Source organism: Carassius gibelio, chromosome B18 (genome assembly GCF_023724105.1).
Source record: "Carassius gibelio isolate Cgi1373 ecotype wild population from Czech Republic chromosome B18, carGib1.2-hapl.c, whole genome shotgun sequence".
In the NCBI taxonomy this organism is placed as follows: domain Eukaryota; kingdom Metazoa; phylum Chordata; class Actinopteri; order Cypriniformes; family Cyprinidae; genus Carassius; species Carassius gibelio.
The window spans coordinates 27,568,325-27,592,033 of record NC_068413.1 but is presented as its reverse complement, the minus strand read 5'-3'; the positions used below and the strand labels follow the sequence as shown (position 1 = coordinate 27,592,033).

Sequence of the window (23,709 nt, the reverse complement as noted above, 5' to 3'; positions counted from 1 at the left end):
AAGCAAATTAAATGCAAGTCAGAGTTCCCAGATCACTGACCAATGAATATAACCCAACCACTCAAAAGTTGAGGGTCAGCAAGATTAAAATAATGATAATAATAATACTTTTATTCAGCAATGACACCGTAATATGTGGCAGTGAAGTCACTGATAAAGTAACAAAAAGTATTCTATTTTTAAATAAACATGCTTTTTCTATTGAATAAATATTTTCTTTTATAGCATTGATAATAATAAGTGGCCCAAAATCATCATACTAGAATGACTTCTGATTATTATTATTATTTTGATATTCAATAAAAATAAAAAAATTTTTTTTAGATTGCATTATCCGTATTGGTAACATTTTAGTTTAGGGACCACTTGTCATTATTAACTAGTTGCTTATTAGCATGCATATTACAAGCATATTGGCTGTTTGTTAGTACTTATGCAGCACATACAGTATTAATGCCTTATTAGATAAAAAGTTAATAATTAGAATAGTTAGAATTGATCCCCACATTTAAGTATGACCTTATATTTATTATCATTATTATTATTTTACTGCTGGACTCATATGCAAATACTTACGGTAGCTCCACCCCCAAGATCATGGTGACTTTGTTTCCAGAGTGGTTGCTGCGGAATCTGACCTGCAACAGATGGTTGGCAATGTTCTGCCGTGACGTCAGCATTCCTGCAGTGCCACGGACTGAAGAGAGATTCAAGTCCTCTGCTTGACATGAACCCACATATATCTGATCTCTCAGTGCGTAGTCTATAACTGTATAACTCTCCTCACTGAGAAAAGACAGACGGAGAGAGTCAAGAGATTAAAGAAATATTCAAGGTTAAATCACACAACAGTACTTACACATTTGTACTATTCAAATTAAGTTATCATTTACAGATCATGGTGGAGAATATAGGTGAACAAAACAGAATATATTTTGATAAATGTCTAGTTGTTGTTGTTACTATACATCCTTTAGCACATCTATACAATATATTGAACTGTATATAATATCTGTCAACAGTAAAGCTGAAAAAAAAAATGTATTAAACAATGATCTGAGACCAAGTCTGTCCTCTAACACTGACTTGTTGACTGTTTGGATTTGCATGTTCATATTTATAAAAGCAAATAAATGCAAGTGGTGTGGCATTACTCAGCATGTCTGCAGCTGATAATTAACTGTGTTTATGTAGAGATGATTCAATAAGTGGAGTCAGATCCTCCTGTTCAGTTCCTGGACAACCTCTGGGCTCTGTCCAACACAATTACAATGCCATTTGCATTCCACAGGCAGAGGATAACAGATTCTATAGACAGTGAGGGACCATTACAATTAAACTGAAGTCACACTGACAAAGAAAGACCAACTAAAGTAAGCTATACGACCAACTAAAATAAGTCAATTTTGTAATTATATATATTTATTTATTATATATATATATATAAGGTCTGGGGAAGTAAATGTGTTTTTTTTTCCCATTAACAAATTATTTGATTAACGCAGACAATTAATTTATTGCCCTTTAACACAGTTTTTATTATTATGACAATCTGCTGCTTATTGGCTCTGAATACGCATACAAACAAACCATGAGTTACAGGAGGGGTGGGATGTTAATCAGCATTGGCTTGGGATGGGTGTCATCACATGTCTCAACCAATGAGAGAATTTGGGGTCAGCCTAAGACTGCAGCATTGCAAAGCTTATGTGAAGCACTCATGACTTCATAAGTTGGAAATAGGAAGCTTCCGATAGCAATTGAAGGCAGAAGAGAAGTGCTCTCGCTCAGCACAGTGAAGTGCATAATTTTGTTAACTTTGTAGTTTATTATTTTGAGTCTTTGGGATGCGGTAACACACGGCCCTCTTACAAAATATTGCTTTACAGATCTATAACTTCTGCTGCAGAAATGTTCAAGCATTCATGCTGCACGTATCAAAAGTTCCGAGCTCCGACACTTCACATTTCTTTTAGGAAAAAACAAACATAACCCCAGGTATTTATTCAATACAGTGGCTAAATTAACACAAAATAAAGCCTCAACAAGTGTTGACATTTCCCAACACCACAGCAGTAATGACTTTATGAACTACTTTACTTCTAAAAACGATACTATTAGAGATAAAATTGCAACCATTAAGCCGTCAGCTACAGTATCACATCAGACAGTGCACTATAGACCCCCTGAGGAACAGTTCCACTCATTCTCTACTATAGGACAGGAAGAATTGTATAAACTTGTTAAATCATCTAAACCAACAACATGTATGTTAGACCCTATACCATCTAAGCTCCTAAAAGAGGTGCTTTCAGAAGTCATAGATCTTCTTCTGACTATTATTAATTCCTCATTGTCATTAGGATATGTCCCCAAAACCTTCTAACTGGCTGATATTAAGCCTCTCATCAAAAAAACACAACTTGACCCCAAAGAACTAGTTAATTATAGACCAATCTCGAATCTCCCTTTTCTGTCCAAGATACTAGAAAAGGTGGTATCCTCACAATTATATTCCTTTTTAGAGAAAAATGGTATATGTGAGGATTTCCAGTCAGGATTTAGACCGTATCATAGTACTGAGACTGCTCTCCTTAGAGTTACAAATGATCTGCTCTTATCATCTGATCGTGGGTGTGTCTCTCTAGTTTTATTGGATCTTAGTGCTGCGTTTGACACAATTGACCACAGCATTCTTTTGCATAGACTTGAACACTTTGTTGGCATCAGTGGAAGTGCATTAGCACGGTTTAAATCGTACTTATATGACCGCCATCAGTTCGTAGCAGTGAATGAAGATGTATCATATCGATCACAAGTGCAGTATGGAGTACCTCAAGGCTCAGTACTAGGGTCGCTACTCTTCACGCTTTATATGTTACCCTTGGGAGATATCATCAGGAAACATGGTGTTAGCTTTCACTGTTATGCTGATGATACTCAGCTCTATATTTCTTCGCGGCCCGGTGAAACACACCAATTTGAAAAACTAATGGAATGCATAGTCGATATAAAAAACTGGATGACGAGTAATTTCTTACTGCTAAATTCAGAAAAAACAGAGGTGTTAATTATAGGACCTATCGAATGAAAAACTTTGATACTATGAGTATCGTAAAATTATTTATCTTTCGGTGCCAAATTTTGGTTCTCAATAGCCAAGCGGTCGTGTCTGTGTGAGCTTGTAGCATACGTGCATGTAAGGACCTAAATTCGCCGTGATTGGTGTCCACCACCACGCGACGTGACGGGGAGGATTTTCTGAAGATACTCCCAGTCACACAATGTAGTTGTTTTTTCTCAAAACGTTTCCGTTTTACAATGCCAAGAGGTCTAAAGTGTGGCTACACTTTATAAAAGTGGATGCCGAGTCAGCAAAGTGCAACATATGCGATAAGAGTATTGCAACCAAAGCCGGTGTTAATGAAGCATTTGTTTGGATGAGTGTTTTGCCCTCCCTCCCTGTTTAGTTTGGTCTACTCCATTGCGTATCTTGAAACACGCCCCCTTTCACGTCGTCTAAAAAACAGAGAGAGAGAGAGACAGATTTATCCGGTACAGCGAATTTCTCTAAGCAGCAGGCCACTGTATACGTTCACTTAAACATAACCGACTGTGTTTACGAGAATACTTGCAGAGACAATTATTTTGATATGATTGTGTGTGTATGTGTTCATTCAGAAGTTACAAGAAGTTAGCATTGTCTGAAATGCTGCTCGCAGCGTGTGCTTTGAATGAGTGAGCGCAAGCTCCAAACGTGCGCAAATTGTTTAAAACGCTTGAATCAGCAATATTTAGAAACAAGTGCAAACGATCAGCTACGATCCGTTTCACCCCTTCAAGTGAGTGAACAACGCGAATCAAGTTAGGAATTTTACATCACTATTCACGATAGCCCGTCGGACTGGAAAACACAATAGCCCCGGGACGTGGGGCTAACGATTTTGCGAGCCCTGCACCTCAGATTTATCCAGTTTGTGAAACACTGGTTTCCACACTAGTTTCGTTAAACAAAATATATTATTATTTTAAAAGATTGACTCAAAAGAATCATCGGTTCACTAATCGGATTACCGAGTACTTGTATTACCGAGCCAAAGATGATCTATTATTGAACATCTCGAATGAATAAAGACTTCAAGTTCATCTGTAAAGCACATAAAGCTATCGTTTGAGTTTATAAACTTCTATTTCATGCATGACTCGTATGGATCTGCTAATTGAATGCAAAATGTGAGTTCTAGAAGAATGTTTGTGTCTTGATGATCATGTATCGTTAACTAGGAGTCGCTAAATGAACAGCTGCTGTTTTTTTTTTTTTTTTTCAACAGAGGATCAGTTGCCCTATTGGTAAAAATCCCCAAACTGTTTACTTAAATATTAAATTAATAAATGACATTAAAACAGGGTTATTTGGGTTATGATGTGGTGGGCTGCTTTGGGCCAGAAAGTCCAGGGCAACTTTTTGGTCTCAGTCCGCCCCTGAATGGCGCACCCCTATCCAAAAAGCACAACCAGTTGTATTAATAATGTTATCCTGAGTGTGAAGTGTTACCAGAATTTGTTTTAATAAAGGTGAAAAATAAAAGTTTTGTTTGTGTTGATGTTGAAATGGATTTTAAAACATATGGTATCGAAAAAAGAATTGTTAGGAACCAGTATCGAAATTGGCACCGGATCTAAAGATTTGAACAATACCAAGCCCAACATTAGAGTTATAAATTGAGATTTACAAGAAATATTTCTACTGTTACTATGTCAAAGGAATACTGCTTGTAAAAAAGCACCTTATCCATTTATAGCAGTTTATATAGCAGTATTTTTAAATGAAAAAGTACACACAGTACACTACTTTTTAATTGATTATTTAACTTTGTACATAATGTGAATATGAATATAATACAGAATATCATGCGATTAATCACAATTAAAACTATTAATCCCTGCACAGTTGGAAACCAACCAAATTAGCAAAATTTGCTAATTAAGCTGTTGTGGTGTTCATTCACATTGTTTCTACAAGTATTGGCAGTGACAATCTAGAAACAATGTGAATGAACAACACAAAAGATTAAGCAGCAAATTTTCGGTTTCCTGTCAGCCGTGCTGCTATCTCCTAAAAAGGAGCTGATTAAATTATCCCGCATGAATCATCAATAATTAATGGACCCCAACAAAGGATCCATACAGCGTGTCCCATGACTTGCTTGCTTGTTTAATTTGCAAGACTGTGAAATGAATGAAAAGATGGTATTTTGAATGTTGTGTGACACGTTATAGAATTTATTAAACAAAAGCCTGCAAAGATATTGCCCCATGTGATAAGTTGAAGCATCATGTTAAGGAATGCATGCGCCGCCTTGCAACAAGTCGATTGGAAGATCGCGTTCCTCCTTTGCCATGGCTTGAACTACCTACTTCAAGATGCTGCTCTTGTCATCCAGAACTCAAAAACACTCAGAAACTAGCAAAACTACCCGAAGAATTTCCTAAACTCTACGTAACCAGGCAACCAACCAATCACCAGGAGGGTTTTCCCAAAAGACGTCATCCAAACGTTAGATCGGCAGCCAATTCGAGGTGCAGGGATTCCCTGAGATGAGGAAACAAGAAAATCTTCAGCTCCGCTTTTCAGCACAAATGCAAGTAAAACGAACAAACTTAATTTCTTGCAGAACTAAGTGCAAATTGATTTTAAGCAGTAAAGATAAGACACATCTCTGCTTTGGTGATTTTCTTGGTGTGATCTAATGAATAACTTCGTTATCCTCTTGAGTAACTGTGTGTGTGTGTGTGTTCATTAGGTTTTAGATCCATGTAATAGAGTAGCTCAATAGATTCTTGTTTCATTTATAAAGAAGTATTGTCTTGTGTGGTGTATTTAAAGATTAAACTTTCCCAGATCCTGTGCTACCTAGCTTGTGGCGTATAAATTATAACTCTGTTTGTATTCTCATTGTCCATGAAGTAATACAGTATTGTTCAAAATAATAGCAGTACAATGTGACTAACCAGAATAATCAAGGTTTTTCGTATATTTTTTTATTGCTACGTGGCAAACAAGTTACCAGTAGGTTCAGTAGATTCTCAGAAAACAAATGAGACCCAGCATTCATGATATGCACGCTCTTAAGGCTGTGCAATTGGGCAATTAGTTGAATTAGTTGAAAGGGGTGTGTTCAAAAAAATAGCAGTGTGGCATTCAATCACTGAGGTCATCAATTTTGTGAAGAAACAGGTGTGAATCAGGTGGCCCCTATTTAAGGATGAAGCCAACACTTGTTGAACATGCATTTGAAAGCTGAGGAAAATGGGTCGTTCAAGACATTGTTCAGAACAGCGTACTTTGATTAAAAAGTTGATTAGAGAGGGGAAAACCTATAAAGAGGTGCAAAAAATGATAGGCTGTTCAGCTAAAATGATCTCCAATGCCTTAAAATGGAGAGCAAAACCAGAGAGACGTGGAAGAAAACGGAAGACAACCATCAAAATGGATAGAAGAATAACCAGAATGGCAAAGGCTCAGCCAATGATCACCTCCAGGATGATCAAAGACAGTCTGGAGTTACCTGTAAGTACTGTGACAGTTAGAAGACGTCTGTGTGAAGCTAATCTATTTTCAAGAATCCCCCGCAAAGTCCCTCTGTTAAAAAAAAGGCATGTGCAGAAGAGGTTACAATTTGCCAAAGAACACATCAACTGGCCTAAAGAGAAATGGAGGAACATTTTGTGGACTGATGAGAGTAAAATTGTTCTTTTTGGGTCCAAGGGCCACAGGCAGTTTGTGAGACGACCCCCAAACTCTGAATTCAAGCCACAGTACACAGTGAAGACAGTGAAGCATGGAGGTGCAAGCATCATGATATGGGCATGTTTCTCCTACTATGGTGTTGGGCCTATTTATCGCATACCAGGGATCATGGATCAGTTTGCATATGTTAAAATACTTGAAGAGGTCATGTTGCCCTATGCTGAAGAGGACATGCCCTTGAAATGGTTGTTTCAACAAGACAATGACCCAAAACACACTAGTAAACGGGCAAAGTCTTGGTTCCAAACCAACAAAATTAATGTTATGGAGTGGCCAGCCCAATCTCCAGACCTTAATCCAATTGAGAACTTGTGGGGTGATATCAAAAATGCTGTTTCTGAAGCAAAACCAAGAAATGTGAATGAATTGTGGAATGTTGTTAAAGAATCATGGAGTGGAATAACAGCTGAGAGGTGCCACAAGTTGGTTGACTCCATGCCACACAGATGTCAAGCAGTTTTAAAAAACTGTGGTCATACAACTAAATATTAGTTTAGTGATTCACAGGATTGCTAAATCCCAGAAAAAAAAAATGTTTGTACAAAATAGTTTTGAGTTTGTACAGTCAAAGGTAGACACTGCTATTTTTTTGAACACACCCCTTTCAACTAATTGCCCAATTGCACAGCCTTAAGAGCGTGCATATCATGAATGCTGGGTCTTGTTTGTTTTCTGACAATCTACTGAACCTACTGGTAACTTGTTTGCCACGTAGCAATAAAAAATATACTAAAAACCTTGATTATTCTGGTTAGTCACATTGTACTGCTATTATTTTGAACAATACTGTATAAACAGAATTGTAAAGATACACAGATTTTAACGTTCACTGGATGAACCGTTGATGAAGTATAAACTAATTAAATTTGGAATCAGTTCAATTAAAGCAATTCAAATCTTTATATTTGATTCTTCTTTAAATAAAAGAGCTAAAATTTCATGTTTTTTGCAAATTTTCATTTAACTTTTTGCTTCAAATGAAAAGGTTGTAATGTTGTGATACTCCTCGTAACTGGCTGACTTTGTTTATGTTATATTGTTTTGTTTACATTTTTAAAAACCCTATGGAAAATATAATATTGTTGTTTTTTTCATTTGTATTTTCGATTAATTGTACTGTATTTGTCCAATTTAATAAATAAAATAACTATACTGCAATGCATTTAATTATTGTGAAATAAGATTTTGTTTTTGATGATGTGTACACACAAAGTATAACAATCATGCTGTCTGCAGATTTATATTTAGCTTAGGCCCCCCTAGCAATCTTTTAAGAGATACCCACCATATGTACCTGTCTCAGTCTTGGCCCCAAGGGGCACCTGGACTGGCACTAATCAATTTTAACCAGCTTTCCAATCAACAAACTGAGTGGTGGACAATTACACTACCGTCTGCTCCTAACATATCACATATTACAACTACTGCACAAATTACAGGATACAACATGGAGTTTCTATCCTTTGAGCAATCAGATGTTCCTACTACTGTAATGACATCCTCTCCAGCTGCCAAGAAATGTTCCAGCACCAGGACTAAACATTCACACACTTTCTTGGAAACACACAAACAAGCCCCTGTGCTGGTATGAAAGGAATGCTGTATTTAGGTAATTCCAAATCTAAGAGATGAATGATGTCATTGCTGTATGATGTTATAAACATGAGCCGGGTCTAAAAGGCAAAGGGGGAGGTGTTGCTTCAATTTATAACAACGTTTTCAGGATTTCTCAGAGGGCAGGCTTCAAGTATAACTCGTTTGAAGTAATGGTGCTTCTTATAACATTATCCAGAGAAACAAATGTTAATGATAAATCCCCCGTTATGTTTGTACTGGCTACTGTATACTGGCCACCAGGGCACCATACAGACTTTATTAAAGAGTTTGGTGATTTTACACCCGATTTAGTTCTGGCTGCAGATAAAGTTTTAATAGTTGGTGATTTTAATATCCATGTCGATAATGAAAAAGATGCATTGGGATCAGCATTTATAGACTTTCTGAACTCTATTGGTGTTAGACAACAGGACCTACTCATTGTCAAAATCATACTCTAGATTTAATACGGTCACATGGAATTGATGTTGAAAGTGTTTAAATTATGCAGCCAAGTGATGATATCTCAGATCATTATTTAGTTTTGTGCAAACTTCATATAGGCTAAATTGGTAATTCTTCTTCTTGTTACAAGTATGGAAGAACCATCACTTCTACCACAAAAGACTACTTTTTAAGTTATCTTCCTGATGTATCCAAATTCCTTAGCATATCCAAAACCTCAGAACAACTTGATGATGTAACAGAAACTATGGACTCTCTCTTTTCAAGCATTTTAAATACAGTTGCTCCTTTCGTTTAAAGAGTAACTAAACCCTAAACCAACTTTTTTTAGTTAATGATCTATAAGAATGGGGCTTAATTAGTGCTGTTCATTGATTCAAGTAACGTTTTTTACATTTGAGTATAAAGTGTTTTAATTCTACAATATATGGTGTAAAAACGTCTGAGTGCTGCCCTCTTTAGGTTGAACGGTGGCTACTGCAGTTGATTTTTCCTATTGGATGTTGCAGTGGCAAGTGAAGTAAGCGGTGGCAGGTGACATAAGCAGTTTCCAGCTCATCACGCCTCTTGGTACGAGCTACCACGCCCCTGGCAGTATAAAAACATTTTGTTCCGTCAAAATCACTGTAGTGAGTCAGGAGTTGGAATTACAAGTCTTGAAAATGATCAGGATAGACTATTATAGCATCTATTTAGCATATCAATTGTGTAGCTATTTAGATCTTCAAGTTAGAGTAGATTTATCTGTATTTAGTACAGTGGTCAGGATGGTACATAGGTGTGTTGCTGGTTGTGACATTAACATTAAAAGTTACGTTAACTGCTAGGTTTGTAGTCAGAATCGTCTAAATCAGTGTTATGATCTGGTTTTCAGTCTGAACGTCAATTAAATGCCTCGTCCGTTCGGAGATATGCGCACACAGTCAGCGGAGGCTCGCTTGGCACCGCAGTGCAAGTATAAACAAGGCTTTAGGCAGTCATTCATGATGTGGGTAAGAAGTTCTTTCATTCTGGATCCTCAGTGGACGTCTTTTCAACGTACGACTCTGGTGACAAAGACGTTGAAAAGACATCTTTTGGACATAACTTTGCTTAGTGGGAATCATCTGATAATATAACTGTAAGAGTGGCATTTTCAGATACTTTTACTTAACCACACCTATGTGTTACAAGCTGAACCCCTCTCCCCTTTAAGGATTTAGGCTTTTGGGGGTGAATTGTGTATGTGATGTAGTTTAGCAGGTTTGTTGTGTCAAGTGAGACTGTACTGAAAGTTGTACTATGAAGCCAGTTCAACAGGCTAGGCTTTCTGTGCAGGAGCTGACTCGAACAAACTTAAAACCTTTTGTGAACTTTTAATGTGTGATTTTATTAAAGGCTTTTGAAGATCGTTCTCTGTTGCCACTTATTTATGGTGTTATTTTTGTGCCTCAATCCTGAGCGAGTAATTGTACATTTTGAGCACAGAGAACTATATTTTGCAAGCATTACATTATATTTTGAACAGAAATAATCGCAAAAAAATGTTTTTGCTTGAGCAAAGAAAAAACGATTCCGTGCTCAATTAATGTATTTGCTTGTTTGCTATTATTCATATTAACGTGCAGTAATAACCCCTCTCACGCAGTTTACTCAGGTGCTCTCTCACAAACTCTCTCTCTCAACCTCTTAATTCTGTGCAAGCTCAACTCTTGACACACGCTCGCTCAACTTACAACAGCGTTACAAGTGTGCCACAAAATTAACCAATCGGAAAATTAAAGGTCAATTGTGATTGGCTGTTGGTCTCCAATCAAATTGGATAACCTAGCAATAATTTAAAGGGGTCACTTGCAAGTCACAGCAGCACGAATTATATGCCCAGCCACATCTGTTTCAAATATTATTCTAATTAACACTGAGTGGTGGCTTCAGACATTACAGTGTTGAACTCGCACTGACTCTTATTCTGCCGAAAGAATGAAAAGACGTGCTGAAGGTGGAGTGATTTGACCAATCAGATAAAAGCAGCGTTTCAGCGTCGCCCAAAAGTGCGCATGAATTAAATATTGAAGCCATAAACCGATTTGTAAACCCCAAACGACAAAATGAGATAGAGCCAAAAACTCATTTTCCGTTGGTTAAACTAAACTGAAAAACGAATAAACAAGCCATTTTTAACCCTAAATAGGAAATGATAGGGCTTTGGTTCTACTAGCGATTTGATTGGAGACCAACAGCCAATCACAATTGACCTTTAATTTTCCGATTGTTTGATTTTGTGGCACACTGTTGTAAGGTGAGCGAGCTTCTGTCAAGAGTTGAGCGCGCACAGTATTAAGAGGTAGAGAGATAGAGAACGTTTGTGAGAGAGCACCTGAGTAAACTGCGTGAGAGGGTTTATTACAGCACGTTAATATGGATACTAGCAAACAAGCAAATACATTTGAGCACAGAATCGTTTTTTCTTTGCTCAAGCTAAATTTTTTGCGATTGTTAATTTCTGTTCAAAATATAATGTAATGTGCTTGCAAAATACAGTTCTCTGTGCTCAAAACGTACAATTACTCGCTCAGGATTGAAGCACAAAAATAACGCCATACTTATTGTTCTGTTTATGTCTCATACAGGGAAAAACAAAGAACAGTGTCCACGAGGACTTGAAAATGAGCAATATGCAGATATATGTCTGCCGTGAACCAGATGTAGTGGGCATCATCATTGAGGGAATCCAAGTGGGCAGTTTTTAACTGATAAAAAGGTGGTAGTCAAGCACAGACTTTTTCAGTTCCTGGGTAAGCCTCCAGCTGCTGGACAGTTGAGCCCTTGACTCAGTTATGTTATGTCAAATGCTGAGGTCAGAGGCCCTTGATTTTATTTCATTGTCAAATGTTTTATTAGAATATGGCACAGATTGTACTTAAAACTTGTTCTTGTATTTGTTTTAATACATATGAAAAGGTACTGTACTGTGCACTAAAGTCAGTCCTTTTATTTAAATCGCTCAGGTCAAGAATCACTGTATTTTAATGTCAGTGTTAAGAGTACACAGATTGCACTTTGAAGGTGTTCCATGATGCACTTAAAGATGAGGTCAGAAATTTCTGTAATGTTTAATGTTAAAATGTTTACATTACCATTATTGTGTTACATTAACATAAAAATTTATTATAGAAAATTAGTTCACCCAATTGTTTGTAATAAAAGTTGGAACTGGAAATGAATACCTCTCTTTTATTATTTATTAAAGTTATGGCAATGCTAACTAATTATTTCAAGTGGATTGGTGAAATATTTTTTTCTAAATTAATAAGAGTAAATTAATTAAAATCAAAAAGTTTATTTTTTTATTTTAAATGTTACTTATTTTAACTAAGTATGATTTTGTTAATATACTGCTCTTTGTCACAATGGTTAAACTCAAATGTTTTGCTTAATCTTGTAGATTCTACTTGATTTTTTTAGCATACAGTAAAATAATACATAATACTGATTTTTACCAACTCAAAATACAAAGATCACTAAACTTACAAAAAAATAGTTGTAAAATGTTGCCTTAATTTTTTTGAGTTGAATTTAAGTAACAGTTTTTACAGTGTACTTTTCTTCTATTTTAGAAGAAAACAAACATAACTCCATTTATTCAATACAGTGGCTAAATTAACAAAAAATACAAGCCTCAAACAAGTGTTGACATTTCCCAACATCACAGCAGTAATGACTTTATGAACTACTTTACTTCTAAAATCGATACTATTAGAGATAAAATTGTAACCATTCAGCTGTCAGCTACAGTATCGCATCAGACAGTGCACTATAGACCCCCTGAGGAACATTTCCACTCATTCTCTACTATAGGAGAGGAAGAATTGTTTAAACAAGCTCCTAAAAGAGGTGCTTCCAGAAGTCATAGATCCTCTTCTGACTATTATTAATTCCTCATTGTCATTAGGATATGTCCTCAAACTGGCTGTTATAAAACCTCTCATCAAAAAACCACAACATGACCCCAAAGAACTAGTTAAAAAAAGACAAATCTCGAATCTCCCTTTTCTGTCCAAGATACTAGAAAAGGTGGTATCCTCACAATTATATTCCTTCTTAAAGAAAATTTTCTATAGGATATACTACTTTCCCGCCAAGCAATACGAAATACCTCTAGTTTTGTTTTCCTCCAGCTGCGCTCCATTTTTCGGGCTGCTCTCTTTAGGGTGCGAGTATGCTCATTATACCATGGTGTCAAACTGTTTTCCTTAACCTTCCTTAAGCGTAAAGGAGCAACTGTATTTAAAGTGCTAGAAAAGAGAGAGTCCATAGTTTCTGTTACATCATCAAGTTGTTCTGAGGTTTTGGATATGCTAAGGAATTCGGATACATCAGGAAGATAACTTAAAAAGCAGTCTTTTGTGGTAGAAGTGATGGTTCTTCGATACTTGTAACAAGAAGTAGAATTTACAATTTTGGCTATATGAAGTTTACACAGAACTAAATAATGATCTGAGATATCATCACTTGGCTGAATAATTTCAACACTATCAACATCAATTCCATGTGACAGTTTTAAATCTAGAGTATGATTTCGACAATGAGTAGGTCCTGAAACATGTTGTCTAACACCAATAGAGTTCAGAATGTCTATAAATGCTGATCCCAATGCATCTTTTTCATTATCGACATGGATATTAAAATCACCAACTATTAAAACTTTATCTGCAGCCAGAACTAACTCGGATGTAAAATCACCAAACTCTTTAATAAAGTCTGTATGGTGGCCTGTATACAGTAGCCAGTACAAACATAACAGGGGATTTATCATTAACATTGGTTTCTCTGGATAATGTTATATGAAGCACCATTACTTCAAACGAGTTATACTTGAAGCCTGCCCTCTGAGAAATCCTGAAAACGTTGTTATAAATTGAAGCAACTCCTCCCCCTTTGCCTTTTAGACGTGGCTCGTGTTTATAACAGTAATCTTGGGGGGTGGACTCATTTAAAATAATGTAATCATCAGGTTTTAGCCAAGTTTCTGTCAAACAGAGCACATCTATATTATGATCAGTTATCATATTATTTACAAAAAGTGTACCTACATGAACCACTGAGCCACTGCCGCACCATATACTTAAACGTCGTTACTCCCAACACTGTGGCTTACACATAACATACTAATATGCTTTTAATATCCAAATCCATTAAAGGATTTTTAGGCTGCATTAATTAGGTAAACCAGAACCGGGAACACTTCCCATACCACCCGATGTACTTAGTACATCATTAGAAGAATGGCATCTATGCTAATACTAGTCTGTTTCTCTCTTATTCTGAGGTCACCGTAGCCACCAGATCCAGTCTGTATCCAGATCAGAGGGTCACTGCAGTCACCCGGATCCAGTACGTATCCAGACCAGATGGTGGATCAGCACCTAGAAAGGACCTCTACATCCCAGAAAGACAGCGGAGACCAGGACAACTAGAGCCCCAGATACAGATCCCCTATAAAGAGCTTGTCTCAGAGGACCACCAGGACAAGACCACAGGAAACAGATGATTCTTCTGCACAATCTGACTTTGCTGCAGCCTGGAATTGAACTACTGGTTTCGTCTGGTCAGAGGAGAACTGGCCCCCCAACTGAGCCTGGTTTCTCCCAAGGTTTTTTTCTCCATTCTGTCACCGATGGAGTTTCGGTTCCTTGCCGCTGTCGCCTCTGGCTTGCTAAGTTGGGGTCACTTCATCTACAGCGATATCGTTGACTTAATAAATGCACAGACACTATTTAATTGAACAGAGATGACATCACTGAATTCAATGAATGACTGCCTTTAACTGTCATTTTGCATGATTGACTAACTGTTTTCCTAATGAATGTTGTTCAGTTGCTTTGACGCAATGTATTTTGTTTAAAGCGCTATATAAATAAAGGTGACTTGACTTGACTATGATACAGAAACTTTTGTTAAGCTTTTTGTACACTTTGATAACCATCCCTGTGTGCTTGTACAATAATTTAATCATTTGACACCTAAAAACAGTGTACTGAACATAATGTCCTTTTCTACTGTTTATAATGCTGATAAACATTATTATTCTCCAAAATGGATATGGTTAAAACTAAATAAACTTCTGTGTGAATGTGTATGTGTGAGAAAGAGAGATTCAAAAATAAAGAGAAAAGGAGGGAAAATAACCAGCTGCTTTTAAGAGCAAGTTACATAACCAGATAAAATGAGTAAAAAACAGTGGAGCGGAAAGACAGAGTAAGAGAGAGAGAGGAAATGAGAAGAGGGACAGAATGGAGACTGTGATGCCGTGCACAGGTTTGTTTTGCTTCAGATCTGAGCGAGTAGCGTGACTCCTAACACATACTATACAGGTTGCATATCAGAATGAAAATTGGCCGTTTATTGAATAAACCTTTTCTTTTTCCTTTTTCTATATTCTCTGTTAAATCCCAAACAGAGCATTTGTGGGCCGTATTTGCCAAAATAGAGTAGAAATAAAAACCATCTTGTTTTCTTGGAGGTCGTCCCTTTTGTCATAGCATGCAGAATGTTCCCAAACATTAGAAGGAAAGAAAAAATGTGAGCTCTGCTTACAACATGATTCACTCACAAAATGACTAACAGCAGGAAGGAGTCACTATACAAATGGGCTAAAAACCTTGAGTCACACAAACACAGATTACTCTGTATTGAAACAATACCATCTTATATATTCTCAAATGAACATGCAAAACACCAGACAGTGCTGCATGATGAAGATAATGTTTGATCACTTGGTCTCTATTTTAGTTATTTGTGCAACTTGTCTAGGACAACCACAACAAAAGCTTAAAACTGAGTCACAGTGGCAGCCAGAAAACTTAAATTTGAACAGTCACAATCTTAATCTTAATCTCAATCTGCTGACAGAAAACTCACAAAACACAAAACGAGGAGCACTGCGAGTTTAGTGTGCCATCTGCTATAGTTTGCATTAGAATATAGTAAGATTTACAGTAAGATTCGAAATCAATGTAGAGCACTGGTCAACAGTAAATATCAAAATGCCGCTTAACATTGTATATTACAGTTGAAAGATGATCACATATACAGTCTGGAAGGTAGTGCAGATGCTCGGACGTCTTTTGGTGGGTTGTATGATGTCTCCCATGCAGAAAAAATTTATGTCAGACCTTTTCTCAAAAGGTCTCAGCTCTAAAAGGCCAATTCTCATCACCTGATTATTTAAAAACAAAGGTTATGTACTCTCAATTACTTTACTTACTTGTAACAATTTTTAGGTTCTGTTTTTCTTCTTTGGTATGAGTGATGTAGCTAACTTTATCTTACCTCTGCAACAATCCACACCCACCTGTACATGCAAGCTTTACCTCCACATCCATCTACGTTAGCCCAATAATTTCCTGTTCTCTATAGTATTCCCCAGGGCACAACAATAGCAGAGAAAGAACAGAAGTACATTTGGACACAGTATGAGAGATCTCATTTGTGTTCTCCAGCTCACCCTTTCTTTCGTGTGACAATGAGGACATCATTGAAGAGGAAGAAATAGACCTGCTGGCGAGATGTTTTTTTGGAAAAGATGCCATTTCCCTCTACAAATGCTGTTAGTTCACCACGCTTCACCATCCACCGGGAGGATGACACCAGTGGAAACGGCTGCAGAAAGAAAGTGTAAAAGGAAAAAAAATGTGAACCAGACAGAATCATTAAAGTTTCAATAAAAATTGATTGACATGAAGAAAGTTAACAAGACCTCATTTTTTAAAACAAGTATAGACATTGAGAAAAGTGAAATAAATAATTAGATAGGGATGTTTATTTTGTTTATTTGTAATTGCTAAAGAATAAGAAATATATCTTTTAAAATAAATAAATGAATAAGATATGCAAAATATCTTTGAGAAATGGCAAGTGTTCCATCTTCAAAGCAAGTTCAAACACAACTAACGTTTTAAAATTGGTACTGAAACTGCAGCTGCAACTGTATTTTCCTATCTGATGCGATGTATAAACAAGTATAATGTTAAAAAATGAGAAGAAAAATGTAGAGCACAATTTTATTATGTTCATCGGGGAGTGATTTGTTCTGAAAAGCATTCGTGCAGATATCACATGGCTCGTACATGAGATCCACTGACTGTTTTCTATGGAAGTCTGATTATTGTAAAATAAAGTTTAAAATAAGCAATAAAATCACACTATGATACGTACTGCTGCAAATGCTAGAAATAAAGTCATAAAGAACTCTGAGAGCTACTGACCTTTAACAGCTGGACTAAGCAATGTCTTGTGACTATGCAGAACCCTCTAGACAACTGCCCGTACCATATGTTTGCATTAGAGAGTGTGTCCAATGCATCGCTGTGTACCGTGCATTCAAAGTATGTTTAATGTAGGGAAAAATATGTCATGATGAAAAAGACCAACAGTGAGTGAGCAGCATGTGTTTATCAGGTAAGAATGTGTGAACATGTTTTACAAGTAAAATAAACAGCAGCAAAAACCCACAAGTTTACTTGCTTCTTGTGGTACAAGGTACTACATTAAGTTGACAGTCTAAACTGTTGCTGAAGCTATGAGATCAACATTTAACCAGATCCAGATCATTTCCCTCTTGCAGTGTTTCTCCTGCCATTATATTAGGGGGCAACTTTATACAGATGAGGAGCAGAAAACAGCTGTTATGTTCAGGTAGTGGTGTCCAACATTTAAAAATCTATAATCTATTTATCTCTACTGAATCACGTGTGTACTGTTACTGTTACCTGTACTTCAGGCTAACAAAACTTAATTATTATGATATTAACAAAAATCAGTATTATGACTTAATGGTTGTTAATTTGACAAGATTTGACATAGGTATGTGTAACTGGATTAGCAATCGATGTTTATAGCTGGTATTAAGATGGATTTTTGTCAATTTGATCATAAATGGACAATGCTAAACACAGGTGTTAACAGGGTCAGAAACATCTGAGCTTGTCCAATTTTTTGATTCCCACTTCTAGAGGTAGTCAAAAATAACTTAGACCAGAATGCTTTTGTGGTGTAGACACTCATATGGTTGATTGCTTTCGAACAGCCACTAAAAACCACCTCCTCTCTGCCTACGGACCTAATCCTTAAAAAAGATGGGACGATGTTGAAGTGCACTAGTCAAATGGGATTTAAAATTTGTGATTCAAACTATTTAAAATCATCTGAAATTGTAAGTTTGGTGTGAAAGTTTTCACTATGTTCTTGTACAATTCTTGATTCTAACATAACCCTTTCAGAGCAAAACTCCTGCTCTCTTTATCATTTCCAATTGTACGCTTTCACATTCATAAGTAAATTGCAAGAGCTTATTTTGCAAAATTAGATCAAAAGATCAGAAAAGGCCCATATGTACACTCGCGCATAGACTCTCCCCTCAAAGAACTGGAAATGAAAGTGGTTGAAAGTGGAAAAAAGAGACTGATTGTAACGATACAAACTTCCTAATCATCGGGAAGAAGGAGGCGGGAACCGGCGCACAATCAAAAGAATAATTTTAATATTCAAAGTAAATAAAAAACGGCGCGTCAGCCCCTCACGGCGACTGACGCGCACAAATAAAAAGTAAACACATAAACTAATGTCCCAGGCCTGGTCCTCTCTCGTCCTTCACGGTCGTCACTCCAGTTTTATATCCTTCCATCTCCTACGTGGGACTCGATACTGGCGGTGGGGCGCAGGTGTAGCTCATCTCCAATCACTACACCTGGCCTCACTCCTCGTTCCCACGCCTCTCGGCCCCGCCCCACTCGCCACATACCCCCATCGCCCCTCGCAGGCCGGGGGGTACCCTCGAGACTGCGCTCTACTCACCCCCCCCCCCTTCCCTCCGGGGGGGACCGCTCACGGGGACCTGCAGGAACCTGGGGGTAGGACAGACGAGGCGAGAGAAAAGGAGATGGAAGGAGGAGCGACAAGGACGAGAGAGGGGAGAGAGGAAAAAAAAAAAAATTCCGGTTCCCAGACGCACTGCTGCTCGGCCCTCCACCAGCTGGGTGATCTCCTCCGCGGTGCCTGGCGGTGGCACTGGACGGCCCTCGGCGGACGGCACGACACTCCTCCGCCGCCCGATGGACGGCGACGGCTCCTCCGATTTTGGGCAGCGGCAGGAGTCCCCCGTTCCCTGCCCCTCCGGACTCAATCGCGGAGGCAGCAGGCTCCGGCCCCCTGGCGAACGGCACCGACTCCTCCGCTCCCTCACGGACGGCAGCCGCCCCTCCATATCATGGGCGGCCGGCAGCGAGCTCGCCCGTCCCCGGCAACTCGCTCCAGCCCACCGCCTCGAGCGTCCCTGGCGGCACATACCTCGCCTGCTCGAGGGCACCGCGGATTCACCACAGCGGCGAGGGATCTTCAGCAGCGCGTCCCTCCTTCTCCCGGGTTTCACCACTGTAACGATACAAACTTCCTAATCATCTGGAAGAAGGAGGCGGGAACCGGCGCACAATCAAAAACATAATTTTAATATTCAAAGTAAATAAAAAACGGCACAAATAAAAAGTAAACACATAAACTAATGTCCCAGGCCTGGTCCTCTCTTGTCCTTCACGGTCGTCACTCCAGTTTTAAATCCTTCCATCTCCTACGTGGGACTCGATACTGGCGGTGGGGCGCAGGTGTAGCTCATCTCCAATCACTACACCTGGCCTCACTCCTCGTTCCCACGCCTCCGTCCCCGCCCCACTCGCCACACTGATTTAAAAAGCAGGTGTTAAAAGGAATGTCTCCATTCTCTACTTTTGATGAGTGCCTTAGATCAAAACGTTGACTCAACCAAAGCGTCTGTTTGATCAGACAGACAGAAGATGCTTGAAACTTGCTTAAAAATTAAATTTGGCCTAGAAACTCACTTTGAAAATGACACATTCAAGAGAACGCTTTGTTGTAATAACTTTCCTTTTTGTAGGTACTTTCATTAAAGCTGCGGTAGGTAACTTTTGACGCTCTAGCAGTTAATAAACAGAACTGCTTGCGTCTTGCGGAAGAACATCGTAGCCGGAATTACTTCTCTCTGTTTATGTCTATGAAGAATCACAAAGGTAATGGTTTACTCCGCCGCGGTACCCCCGAAGCAATCTAAAATAGTCCGAATATAAACTCTTATTATAGGTGCACCCTAGTGATTCAGGACAAGCTAAAAACACGGTTTGGAAAATGGATTCATGGTGTACTCGCTTATTATATACATTTTTCTACATTTTGAACACAAACAAAGTTACGGACCGCAGCTCTGATTGGTTGTGTCTTACCGGGAGCGGATTAATTTCTGCAAATGGCAATAGGACCACTGGGAGGAGCCAGAGGAGCTTGATTTTTTCACAGATTATCTTTCTCATATTCTACTGTCAGGACATAATGACAGGTTTAACAAATATGTAAAAAATATATATTTTTACAAAAGTTACCTACTGCAGCTTTAATAAATCATTAGTATATAGTACACTATATATCCCATATTAGTATACAGTGTGGATCAGAGGTGCTTTCTTAAAAAAAAGTATTAAAAGTATCATCAGTTGTTCAATAGAATCGTTAAATTCCTTTCAAAGGTTGTATTATTATCTTACCTTGATTTTAAACTCCAACTGGGAATTGATGGTGTACAACATTTCTGTTCTTTCCATTGTACGAGCACCCTCATTACATTTCCTCACAAGCTGCATATAAACACATATACAGGGGAAAAAAATTTGATTATTAACTAAGGCTCTCTCAGACGACACTAGTAAAACCTACTGTGGTAATTCTCAGCATTTCTCACCTTGCTGAGAAAATGCAGAGCTTTTTTACATGCCTCATAAGAGGCAGAATCTTTGGGCGTCTTCTGGCATATGGTCTACAAGACAAAAACATTTGAAATTAAAATGATCTTTGAACTGTTGGTGCTTGAATACACAGTTTAATATGCTGTAGATCTAAAATAGACTTGCATCAGAACTTGTTTCCTGTACAATAGTTTTTGGCTTATTGTTCCTGAAGCTTTTCAAACACTTTATCTCTGATGGAGGGCTCTAAAAATTTTGTCACACTTGTGTGATATTTCCCAGCTAGAGTTTAACTTGTTTCTGAGCTGTGGGAAGAAAGAGAGAAAGAAGGAAAGAAAAGCAACCCCAGCATGCACATGCTTAGAGTCAGCCAGCCAAGCTGTACTAAACTAGGAAGCCCACTGCCACTTCAGGGGACCCACAAAGCGACAAAGCAATGGAAAGATGAGAGGGTGAGAAAGCAAGAAAATGTCTACAGGAAGGAGGGAAGGATAGAGACTAGTAGAGGAATACAATAGAGGAAACAACGCCAACTCTTTTAAACCATGCCTGAAATACAGTATAAAGCCTAAATACAACTCAACCCCTTTATTTATGCTGAAATACTGTAGAAAAGTCTGATGCAATAATAAATACATCTAAACAGATTTTTTACCATTAAACAGGGAGGCCCTAAAAGCTAAAACCTGAATGATACTGTAAGGACAGAAAAGAGTGTAAATTTGAGCTCAGGCTGGGTCTAAAGGGGAAGTCGAGGTATAATGTCACTCACATCCATCAACAGGGGCAGCCGTGTGACTCTCTGCATGGGAAGGATGAGGAAGGAGATCATTGGAAGATTTCGGCAGTCTGGGTGGGCCTCGATCCTTGTCAGTACCTCCTTAATTGAGGGGCTTTTATTTCTGAAGGGATAAATGGACTATTAAACTAGTGATTGACTACAGAGTGTCATGCGATTCCTATGATATACAGTATAAAAAAAACTATCCCACTATGCAACAAATAAAAATTTTACTGCATCTTGATTTCTAGTAATTTCCACTTCTATTCCTTATAATTGCGACTTTATATCTTACAGATTTATATCTTATAAATATGATACATCACAATTATAAAAAAGTGATTTTATAGCTCATGTCTGTGACAAAATCTGTTGCAATTGTGACTGTTCCTCTAAGTCACACCTATATCTCACATTGACTTTATATCTTATAAATATATCTGCGACTTTACATCTGGGTGTTTATTTCACTTAATAGTTATTATATCACACAATTTAAACTTTATATGTCACAACTGTGACTGATTCTCTAAGGGGTCATGAATTGAGAAATAACATTTTCCTTCACCTTTTGGTTTGTTAGAATTCACTGTATTATAAAAACACTAAGTTTCAGAGATCAAAACATCCTCATTAGTCCAAAAACAGCTTATATTGAACCCAATTTCCCCCATTTCAGATTTTCTCACTTTGTGATGTAATAGTGCAACAAAAGCATCACCTCTGCAGAATTATATTAACTACTTTGACATTATCACATCTTTGGCCCCTACCACTGTTGTGTTAATAACATCACTGGACTAAAAATAACATTATCTTCCAACGGATTTTATTCCTAGGAATGTGATTATTTATTTTTAACTATGTGGATGTCTCAGTAAATATTTATGTGTTTGGTAATTTCACAGTGTATTCTTTGGTAAATCAGTCACAGCTTCGGCACAGGCTTTGCAAACAGACTTTTACTCTAAGATATTGACCTGACAGTAATACCTACATGTTGTTCATCTTAGTAACATGAAAATATTTCTATTTAATTATGTCCTTACTATCACTTTCTGTGTCTGGGAACATTTCAGTTGCATTGCTGTCATGCAGGGTCAGAAAGCTCTTATATTTCATCTAGTGCTGTCAAACGATTAATTACCATTAATTCCATCCAAAATAATAAAAAAAATTGTTAACATAAGGTTTTTTCTCCATTCTGTCACAGATGGAGTTTCGGTTCCTTGCCGCTGTCGCCTCTGGCTTGCTTAGTTGGGGTCACTTCATCTACAGAGATATCGTTGACTTGATTGCAAATAAATGCACACTATTTAACTGAACAGAGATGACATCACTGAATTCAATGCATTATCATTTTGCATTATTGACACACTGTTTTCCTAATGAATGTTGTTCAGTTGCTTTGCGCAATGTATTTTGTTTAAAGCGCTATATAAAAAAAAGGTGACTTGACTTGTGTTTATTTATTGTGTATATATAAATATACATACATATATATTTAGAAAATATTTAAATGTATTTACATATATTTATATTCATTAAATTCATAATAAATATAATTATATTTAATATACAAACAAACATTTTCTGAAATATATACATGCAAGTGTGTGTAAGTGTGTAAACAAAAACTTTTTGGGATTTTGGATTTGATTAATCACGATTAATTGTTTGAAAGCACTAATTTAATCAAATATAACTTAATTTGTGTTACAAAGATGAACAAAGGTCAGCATGACAGGGAGTAATTAATAACAGAATTGTGATCTTGTAACTAACAATTTTATTTTTCACACTGCAATTTTTTTTATCTCTTATTTAATATACTTTTTTTTTCTTTTTAAATTTCATAACTACCCATTTTATTTTTATTCTGGAGGTAGAAAATACCTTACACAAATCTGATCTGTGTAGAAAAAGCTTCTTATCTGCAGGGCTAAATGATATAAGCCAAATGTGACAGAGCAGTGACAGTATGTGTTTACTCACAGCAGCCTTTGCAGGGTTCTCTGCTGGTACACTTCATTTGAGCAGTATGTCACATAGGGGTCAAAGTTTGACTGGGCGTGCCTTAAAACTATGTCACTTATGTCATTAATTACAATGTTCTGCTGGTGCCGATCCTTAAGTTCCTTAAAGAACCTGGAAGGAGAAAGTGGAGATAAATAATTGCATGAAAGCAATAGCATGCATGACATGTCTCACATAACATCAACACGAGTCAAAGCTGTTGCAGGGAGCACCCTGTTTTAGTCATTACACAT

General features: G+C 37.5%; 1 protein-coding gene across 4 annotated transcripts in view; it reads right to left on the bottom strand.

The window, feature by feature from the left end:
* The window catches only part of LOC127977339 (rho guanine nucleotide exchange factor 26), a 102,579-nt gene that overhangs the window by 21,511 nt on the left and 57,359 nt on the right, over positions 1–23,709 (bottom strand). For 3 of the 4 annotated variants that reach the window (XR_008158172.1, XM_052582212.1, XM_052582211.1), the window contains 6 exons: positions 23,435–23,587; positions 21,431–21,560; positions 20,655–20,729; positions 20,461–20,550; positions 16,359–16,513; positions 577–786 (listed from right to left, as the gene is read on the bottom strand). Coding sequence is in view for 3 of the 4 variants with exons in the window: in XM_052582212.1 (XP_052438172.1) it covers positions 577–786; positions 16,359–16,513; positions 20,461–20,550; positions 20,655–20,729; positions 21,431–21,560; positions 23,435–23,587 (813 nt within the window). In the remaining variant the exon portion in view is untranslated. Of the gene's footprint in view, positions 1–576; positions 787–3,235; positions 5,594–16,358; positions 16,514–20,460; positions 20,551–20,654; positions 20,730–21,430; positions 21,561–23,434; positions 23,588–23,709 lie in introns of those variants that run through there. The other variant, XM_052582213.1, reaches the window with a different exon arrangement.